The sequence below is a fragment of the Zingiber officinale genome, chromosome 7A, assembly GCF_018446385.1.
Source record: "Zingiber officinale cultivar Zhangliang chromosome 7A, Zo_v1.1, whole genome shotgun sequence".
Classification (NCBI taxonomy): Eukaryota; Viridiplantae; Streptophyta; class Magnoliopsida; order Zingiberales; family Zingiberaceae; genus Zingiber; species Zingiber officinale.
Window position 1 is genome coordinate 10,240,427 of NC_055998.1, and position 10,017 is coordinate 10,250,443.

Consider the following 10,017-nt stretch of genomic DNA (forward strand, 5'->3'; position numbering starts at 1 on the left):
TAATTAATTTTAATTTAATTTGAAATTTGAAATTTAATTTTAATTTTAACTTCAATTTGAAATTTGATATTTAATTTTAATTTGAGATTCGAAATTTAATTTTAATTTGAAATTCAAAATGTAATTTAATTTTAATTTGAAATTCAGAATTTAATTTTAATTAATTTAATTTGAAAATTAAAATTAAATTTTGAATTGAATTTAATTTGAAATATGAAATTTAATTTTAATTTGAGATTCGAAATTTAATTTTAATTTGAAATTCAGAATTAATTTTTAATTAATTTTAATTTAATTTGAAATTTGAAATTTAATTTTAATTTGAACTTCAATTTGAAATTCGAAATTTAATTTTAATTTGAGATTCGAAATTTAATTTTAATTTGAAATTCAGAATTAAATTTTAATTAATTTTAATTTAATTTGAAATTTGAAATTCAAAATTTAATTTATTTAATCCTTATTCATCTCACCCAATCTAGATTATCACTCAGGGAATCCTATAATTTTGTGAGATGAATTAGATTTAATTACAGAGTTTGGTTTAACTTGTGTTAAATTCAGGTTTAGCTTTGGTCTCAACAAATAGACATTTTTCGGATAAACTTCTAAGCTTGGTGAGTCACTTGGACGTCATTAGAAGTAACCAACATTTCGAGGTTTTCCGAATAGTCCTATCCACGGAGCTTAGTACTAAACCTTGGTCTAACTAGTTAGGATCCATTTAAAGGTAGCTTCGGTCGGTTCCACTTGGCCAAATGCACCAGATTAAAGTCATATCTTTCTAAACATGCGATGCCCAAGCTTCCCCAACGTACTATCATCAAAAAACTTCACCAGTACCATGATTCAAGTTAAACTGGGTCCCTTTTTAACTAATCCTAATTACCCTGCCGGGTTAGTTTATTTGGGTTTCCCTGTCGGGTAAGTTAGTTTTGGAGGTGCCAGCTATTCTGGAGCCTCCCCCTGAATTATTGGCTTTTAATTTAACTTTTCGTTTTAGGTTTGTGTCTATTTCTTTTATAGTTATAATTAACTTGATGATAATTTATATTTTGCTGAGTTTTAAAATGTTTAAATTTTGAATTTTTTGATTTAGGTTTGTATTTTGGTTTTTGATTTGGTTTATTCGAGTTTATATAATATATTTTTTCTTTAGGTATATAATATTGATTAAGTCCTACTTGCGTGGTCAAACACGCTTTCGGAACCCAAGCTTAATTAGTTGATTTTTATTGTGTTATTAATGATTTAAAAGTTTTATTTGAATTCGACTTGTATCCGAGTTCGGTTTTATTATAACACGCCTTTTGATTATTCAGGATTAAGTCTAGATTTTTTGATCTTGTAGTGAATTTTTCTAGCATTTCTTTTAACTTATTAATTTCTGATTTTAATGATGAATTCTCTTCAAGTGTTAGATCTTGAATTGGATTTGAATTTTTTTATTTGTTCCTTGAGGTCTTGATTTTCCTCAAGGAGTGATTTGTTTTCATTTTCTATTTTAACCAAATTACTATTTAAGCAGGAAATAATTTAAAAAAAAAATTGTTTAAATTGAAATATAACTCATCCGGGCCTTCGGAAACGAGTACGGACTCGTGGCTCGATTCGGGTTCGGACCCGTCTTCCGATTCATCTCCCGATTCGTCTTCCGTTTCAACTTCGCGGGCCATCAGCGCGAGGTGGCTCTGGTGCTTCTGCTCTTCTACCTCCAATTCGTCCGAGGAGTCGTCCCACGTTGCTTTGAGGGCCTTCTTTTTGGTCGGCTTCGATTTGTCGAACTTCAGTCTTGGGCATTCGTTCTTGTAGTGCCCCTTTTTGCTGCATCCGAAGCAAGTCACGTTCTTTTGTTCCGCAGGAGAACTGATCTTTTGAAGGTCCTTCTTGCTGAAGCTCCTTTTTCTCCTGGTGAACATTTTTTTTACCAAGTTCACCAGGTATTCTTCGTCTTCGGAATCTTGATCAAAATCTTCTTCAGATTCAGACTTGCTCTTCTTTTCTTTGGAGGAGCCTGCAAATAAAGCAACACCTTTCTCGGTTCCAGCATTAGTTTGTTCATGCAATTCTAACTCACAAAAAAACTCGTCTAACTTTAATTTAGACAAATTTTTAGAAATTTTGTAGGCATCTACGATCGACGCCCACAAACTATTACGTGGAAAAGCATTTAGTGCGTACCTTATTAAGTCTCTGTTTTCCATCTGGTGGCCTATCGCGTGGAGTCCGTTGAGGATGTCCTTGATCCTCGCGTGCAGTTGACTTGTCGTTTCCCCTTCCTGCATTTTTATATTAAATATTTTATTTAAAAGTAAGTCTCTTTTTGTTACCTTTGCGTCGCTCGTTCCTTCGTGCAGCTCGATCAGTTTGTCCCATAATTCTTTAGCGTTCTGATGCGGTCCGACCCGGTTCAGCTCTTCTCGTGTTAGACCGCAATGTAGCGTGTTGATTGCTTTGTTTTCCGTCGACGCCTTTTTCCTCATGTTCGGAGTCTACTGTTTCGGGTCTAGTGGATTTCCGGAGTTGTCGGCTGGAGCTCGGTAGGCCTTTATGACGCTGAACCATTGATCCTAGTCTGTCTTTAGGTACACCTCCATTCTTTTCTTCCAGTACGAGAAGTCATCCCCGTTGAATAGGGGAGGACGTACTGTGCTGAAGCCTTCTTGTTGAGACATCCTGCACACAAGTAAACAACGAAAAAAGATATCCCAAGACTTTGTCTTGGATTAGCAGTGCGGGAAAAATAATAGAAGTATCTAAATTGGTGTTGCATCAATTTAGATTTAATTGCAACGAAAAAAGTTTCCAAAACAGGTAATAATACCAGATTGGAATTAAGCGTAAAACTGAAAATTGAAAAAAAATAAGAGTTAATTTTTCACCCCCTGTCTAATTGGTGGTTGCACCAAATCAGAGCGGTACCTGCTCTGATACCACTTGTTGGATCGTGAAACGTCGATAGAGGGGGGGTGAATATCGATTCGAAAAACAACGTTCAAAAGAGTTAAGCGCAGCGGAATTAAAAACAACAGATAAATGAACACGGTGTTTTTACTTCGTTCAGAGCCTGTGACGACTCCTACTCGAAGGCACGTACTCCGTGAGTACTTTCGTTGGGCAATTTACTAGCAATTCGAAATAATAATTACAAAGATAGTACAAGAAATGCTAATAAACAGTAAAACAAAGCTATACCGACACAAGGAAAACTACAAGGACAAGAGCGCGTTGTCGGAGCTTCGTTAGCGTCGTTGGAGTGCAGAGCAGCAGAGCAAGCAATCTAAGAGTTCTCAAATGATTCTAAAGCTCCACCCCTGGGGCTTCTTTTATATGCTGCTCCGGGCACCTGGATCCCTTCCGGGCGCCCTGGTGCGACGTGGCAAGTCTAATTAGCGAACTCCACGTGGCGACGACTCGGCTTGGATAAAACTTGCCTCCGGGCGCCCGGATCCTCTCCGGGCGCCCGTGCCCCTCTTCTCCAGAAAGTCCTTCTCCTGCAAGAAAAGGTTAGTCCGAGGCAAATATACCCTGCAACACAGATTGTTAGCACAGTTTTATAGATAAGCAAAGTGAGTATGAATTAGCAAAAAGAGTATGACTTAGATTCCGTCTTTCCGAGACTGGAATCTAGTCACGATCTCGACTTAGATATCCGAAATGGATCTAAGCCGGATCGACGCCTAATGTTCCCTTCCCGGGAACGCGTCCTCGCAGTCACTCCCCTCCAGTGACTTACCTCACTTACCTGCCAAACGTCCGGTCAGCCCGTCGACCAGTTTGGACTTCCCAGCTATCTGGTCAGCCCGTCGACCTAGCTGGACTTCGTGCCTAAGCGTCCGGTCATCCCGTCGACCTAGCTGGGCTTCGTGCCAGACATCCGGTCAGCCCGTCGACCTGTCTGGACTTCTCCTGCACACTCGATCAAAGTGTCAGACAACAACAAACTAACTTAACCTGATTTGTCATTCATCAAAACCTGGGTTAAATCGTTAGTGCTAACCGCACCAACAGTGTTAAGGTATGGTATCAGAGACACTTTTTTGACATCCTTTCATGGGATGGTTGGGAAAACGTGCCCATGCCTTGGAGAGCGTGTGCATTGCCCATTAGGGCACTATATAAAGGGTGTCCATGCATCGACGAAGGTAAGCGTTATTCACTATTCAAGCCTGTGCTTGCAATTGCTTTGTTTTCTTCCATCTTTCTAGTGACTGATTTGAGCGTCGGAGGGTCAACGTCGGGGACCCCTTCCCTGGCTCGATACTGACGTTTCTTGTATTGTAGAGTAGAGCAGATTTTACACACGGTCAATGTAACGACCCCGCCCCTCGGCCCCTTGGGTGGCCTAACTGGCGGCCCCTTGGGTGGCCTAACTGGCGGCCCCTTGGCGGTCCCATGGGCGGCCCAATTGGCGGCCCATTTGGCGACCCCTTATGTCGTCGACTGACGACCCTCGACCGTGCTGTTACTCACTAGGTCTTCCCACCCTTGGCCAGTGGATTTTTGCCTTCTCCAGAATTCGAACTCTATACCTCCAGGCTAAGTACTAGAGTTTATGAATCCTGGTATCCAAGTGAGCGGCCTGGAGGTCTAGAGTTCGAATCCTGGGGAAGGGAAAAATCCACTGGTCAGGGGTGGGAAGTCCTAGTGAGTAACGACACGGCCGAGGGTTGTCGGTTAACAACAAAAGTGGTCACCAGTTGGGCCGCCAGTTGGCCCGCCCAAGGGCTGAGGGGCCGGGTCGTTACAATAAAAAAGATGCCTTTTTATTGTAACAACCCAGCCCCTTAGGCAGCCCAACTAGCGGCCCATTTAGCGGCCCCTTGGCGGTCCCTTAGGTGACCCAACTGGCGGCCCATTTGGCGACCTCTTATGTCGTCGACCGACAACCTTCGGCCGTGTCGTTACTCACAAGGTCTTCCCACCCCTGACCAGTGGATTTTTGCCTTCCCCAGGATTCAAACTCTAGACCTCCAGGCTAAGTACTAGAGTTTATGAATCCTTGTAGCCAAGTGAGCGCTGCTCACTTGGCTACCAGGATTGGCGCTTACTTGGCTACAAGGATTCATAAACTCTAGTACTTAGCCTGGAGGTCTAGAGTTCGAATCCTAGGGAAGACAAAAATCCACTGGCCAGGGATGAGAAGATCTCGTGAGTAACGGCACGGTCGAGAGTCGTCGGTTGATGACATAAGGGACTACCAAGGGGTCGTTAAATGGACCGCCTAAGGGGCCGGGTCGTTACAGTCAACCCAGAAGTCATATCCCCAGCTAGCCTTTTTCACGATTTTTAGATAGGATCAGTATGAATTCCATACCGTTTATATTAATATTTTGATATCAATACGGTATATGTGATATGTCGATATTAAATCTGAATTTTTATATTTTTTTTCTCCTATACCGTTGCCCAATATAGAATCATTAAAATTAATTTTTTCCACCTTTAATTTTAAGATTTAGGATTTAGACTAAATGAAACGTTTTTTAAAAAAAGCAATTAGCATTAGGGCTCATGAGTTATCGTAAATGGATGAAGATAACAAAACACATTCTCTATGTATAATTCGATTGATTCAATCGAATAAATGATACATATTCTTTGAAAGTATTATTTTATCGTATAAATACTATCTCTTATGCCTCTTTAAATTTATTTTAAAATAAATATACAAATTATTATTTGACAGAATTTATTCTTACTATCCAAATAATGATTAAATCGAAATTGAATAATTGAAAATTTCAATTTATAGTTTAAAATACTTCCGAAATCGAGTTGGATTAATTACAATTCAATACAATATTTCTATCCAGCAGAAAAGCACCTCTCATATAAATTACTTTCGCAGAATACAAACTAAGATTTATTTTTTTAAAATTTATTTTCTCTCATGAGAAAAAAAAAGTGTTTTATCTCCGGTCAAAATGCCCGTAGCACATCCCCGCAGCTGGCCCCATGTGTGAGAGAGGTCTCCTTTGGCTTTACACTCGAGATGATCTTTTTCTTCTCCGTTTCCCCGCCGGATAGGCTAATTTTATCGGGTTTATCGGAAAAAATATCTCGGTCTAGGGTTTCTTCCTCACCTCCGCGTGCATCGATCATGCCTTCGGTGGTCGGAGGGCGCCTCCCTCGACGCGCCGTCATGATCCCATCGATGACTTCGTTCAATGGTGCTTCTTGCTCCCATCGCCTCAAACAACTCGAGAAATGGAGTCGGCGGGGTAATTTGACTCAATAGTACGATCGGGTCTCGGCGTTGCGAGTTATTGGATGTCCTTCTCCTTCTCTTTTCCAGTCGTTCACGGTCCTTTCCTTTTCTTTTTGACCTAAGAGTCTCCTCAGATATTCTGCGATTTTTTTTTTTTTTTGCCTGTGTTGGTTTTCGTCGCCGGCTTCTGTCTTGGGGATTTGTCTGATACGGTCCATCGTCTCTTCGGACTGAGGTAACTGATGATATCTGTCTTGTTTTCTACTTGTCTCTGAGAAAGATACCGTCTTTGTAGTTGTTTGCTTTCTTTCTTTTCGTGATCTATCTACTTCACTCCCTGCTATCGTTTAACTTATACTATCAGCAGGCTTCTTCCTGTAGTTAAATTTTAGGCCTTTCGTGATGTATACCATTTTGTCGTTTAATTGTAGTTGGTTGTTTAGACGGTTCTTATACTTTTATCAACAAAATCTATTACGTGTGTTTTGCTTTTGAGTCAGAAAACAAAACGATGACATTATGCAAGGAGAGTTGGTTGCAGCGTCCAAAAGAAACCATGCATATTGGAATCATGGATATGCATTATTTCACGGTTACCATTTTTTTTTGTTAAAAGATCAGTCTTGGATTGCTCATTGTACAACAAAGTAGAAAACTATAGGATTATAATCTGTTCCATGACACAGGTCTAGCATTTTAGATGATGAAAGGTAAACTGCATGTTATTATCAAGTAGTTTGTTTTTTTTCTTTGTTCTTCCACTATGAAGTGTTTTTTTATCCAATTTAGATAACAAATCTACCTATGCAGAAGCTTTTCAGGGGAATTACCTTGCATCGTTTTGCATTTTCTTAATTAAGTATGCTTTGATCTGTGCAATTGTTTGATGTATAAATATAAACATGCTGATCTTTTTGTTTTTTTTGCTAGATATGTTGTTTCTGTTTTCTATTAGAAAAATAGCTGACACACATGGCACATTTGTTTATTTTATTAAATGTTTATATATTCTCCTTAGAGCATTAGTGTTGCAAGATTCTTGTTATTGTCTAAGATTGTGTAAAAGAAATGCATGCGGTAGCTTCAATGCCTTCTAATTACAAGTATGCGTATTTTTATTATTTTTAAACTATGTAATTGATGATAAAGTGCATCATCAGTCTTGAACAGGAGCTTCTGTTGCAATACTATCATGTCTAACCAATTGTGAATCCCTTATGACTTGGCAGATCTTCCTTTGTACACTAGCAGCTGCATGGGAAGTTTCTCTTGTTTAGATACACTTCCTGAATATGCTATTGCTGATTTGCATGAATACTGTGTCAGCTGTGAGAAATCCCATGCAACCGTGGAAGTTTGTGCTTGTTTGAATAATAATCAGAGTACTGGGGTCACAAACATGTGGATTCCAAATGTTCCTTCTGTCTGTAGTGAGAACATGATCACTATACATGGAGTTGATGGCTCTCATGCTTTGATTCTGTCTATTAATGATCTTCAAGGACAGTTATCTATTGATGGTATTACTTCAGATGAGAAAATACTTGAACCCAAGAAGACAGAAACTCATGAAAACTTATGTCTTCCTGTTAACTGGAAACCCAAAGCCTTGGCCAAATCTACAACATTTCCTTCAACACTGGTGGCAGATGTCAGTGACCTTTACATAGGTGATACTTGTAGCTTACTAAGCACAGAATTTTCAAATCAGTGTTCCCCCACAAAGGCTAATCCTACATACGCACGATCAATGTCTCTTCCCGTGAGTTCCTGATTCTCCAAATTATGTCTAAATACTTGGGATTTATACTGAAAATTTACTTGTGAAAGACCATACAACTTTCTAATTTCGAGTATCACATTCTAGCCATCAATTCACTATTTGGATATGCAATCTAGTTGGTAAAGGTAAAAATATTTGATAATTCTATTTTTTATTTCAAATCTGTAATTTTTTCTTGCCTATTAGGAAGAGAGTTTAGTAAGAAGATAAGCTCATCATAATTTTTCATATGGATTAAACTTAGTTGGTTTATTTCAAAAGATAGAATTGCACTTTGTATAAACATAAATACAGCAGATTTCATGACTGCAAAATGATTTTGCTAGTCAATTTTCGAATGCGAACTTGTTCATTGAATTATAATTACTATCATGGGTTTGTCCCATATATTGATACACGTTCACGTTTGCAAACCTTAATGTATTTATGTATTTACTGGTCTTCTATTCTTCAGGTGCCCCCAAAGCTCATTTCTGCCATGAAGGGAAGCCGTGTACAGCACGGTTCACCATCAGATCTCAAGTTACATGTGAAATGGGCTCTTGATGTTTATGATCCACCGTGCACCTTGCTGTCGCACACTGTGAAGAATAATCATCATCAACTTCCCAAAGCAAGGAAAAACTATAGTAACAAGCACAAGCACAAGCACAAGGCAAAATCAGCATGGGCAAGTAACAATGATAGAAGAACTGCAAAAAGGATTATCAACAATAAGACTGAATCCTTGAATGCGAGGTTTATTTTTGTTTAAATTTATAATCACATACCATGCATAATTCAATTCCATTCGGAAGAGTAAGAATTTGTTTTTTAACAGATTGCAGTATACTAGGATGGCTGGCTTGTTGAATGACTATGGCAAATCCAGCACTGAAGGTGTTGAGTATACAGTCACCAACCAAGATTCAAAGTGTGGAGGCAGCTTCTTGGTGCAGGCGCTTGCAAAAGTCAATATATCATCTGTAACTGAGGTTACTTGATCGCTCTTGATCTTGATAAGTTGTTCCTAATCTTTGTATATAAATAAGCTGATAAATTTCTGCTTGTTTCGAAGTTCTATTTGGTGGAGTGAAGCCTAAAATACTATGACTGTCATTTTGATGTGCCATCTTGTGCAACGAAGACGAAAAAGTATGATAATTTTCTGTATCAAAATTAACAACTGAAATGCCTTGTGTATGACTAATGCACACAGTCCAGTAACCTCTCATGGATTACGTACGGGTTGCTTGATAAGATTCTATATACAATGTATCTTTTATAATTGAAGCTTTTCAGTTTAAAAATAGACTTCTTCTCATGGATCACTGGTTCGTAGGTTGCTTTATATATGCAACTTATCTGATATTACGTTTGTCAGTCTAAAAATAGACCGTTGAAAGATATATTTTAACTCATTGACTATGATAGATCTTTTGCTGCAGTTGCTAAAATAATGTGCATTAGAACTCTGTTCTTCGGGATTACCTTGAATGGAAATTGTATATGTGAAATATTGAAAACTTATTCTTACTGGGTTATTGGAAGATGAAGTCTATATGAAATATCTCATACCACTCGAGGTAGGTTTGAATATTGTTGTTCAACTGCTGTTGTCATGAGGTACATGCTGAACAAGTTCCTAGCAAGGTATTCTCTCTATTGGCACGCATAGCAAACGAAGAAACACAAGGTGGAATTTTTAAAACCTAAAGTCCTCCCCTTTTCATTCCCATCATCGAAGTTTCTGAATAGCTATTTTACTTTTTGTTGCTAAGTTATTCAAAGTTAAAAGAAAGTAGTCTACAGTAGTTAGATCATCATTTCAAGGCTAGCTGTGTTCCACGCTGAATTATTGCCATTCTAGATAATAACCTTTTCAAGGCTAACGATGAACATGCTTTCTAAAACAGTCCGAACATGCTTTCTAAAACAGTCCATGTGACTGCATATGTATGTATCAATACGTGTAAAGCTCCAACATTTTGCAATCATTTACATATCACTATGCAATCAAATTCTGTATATATTTCATAAACTC

General features: G+C 38.4%; 1 protein-coding gene across 2 annotated transcripts; it reads left to right on the forward strand.

Annotated features, from left to right (window-relative positions):
- Positions 1–5,941: 5,941 nt before the first annotated feature.
- On the forward strand, positions 5,942–9,176 carry LOC122000964. Of its 2 annotated transcripts, none has more exons than XM_042555486.1 (4): positions 5,942–6,446; positions 7,441–7,973; positions 8,449–8,732; positions 8,815–9,176. In XM_042555486.1, the coding sequence occupies exons 2-4, from the start codon at positions 7,467–7,469 to the stop codon at positions 8,975–8,977; spliced, it is 954 nt and encodes a 317-aa protein (XP_042411420.1). In that variant the 5' UTR covers positions 5,942–6,446; positions 7,441–7,466; the 3' UTR covers positions 8,978–9,176. The 2 variants fall into 2 exon arrangements, with proteins under 2 accessions (XP_042411420.1, XP_042411419.1); XM_042555485.1 differs by having other exon boundaries at positions 5,942–6,224.
- The last annotated feature ends 841 nt before the right edge of the window (positions 9,177–10,017 follow it).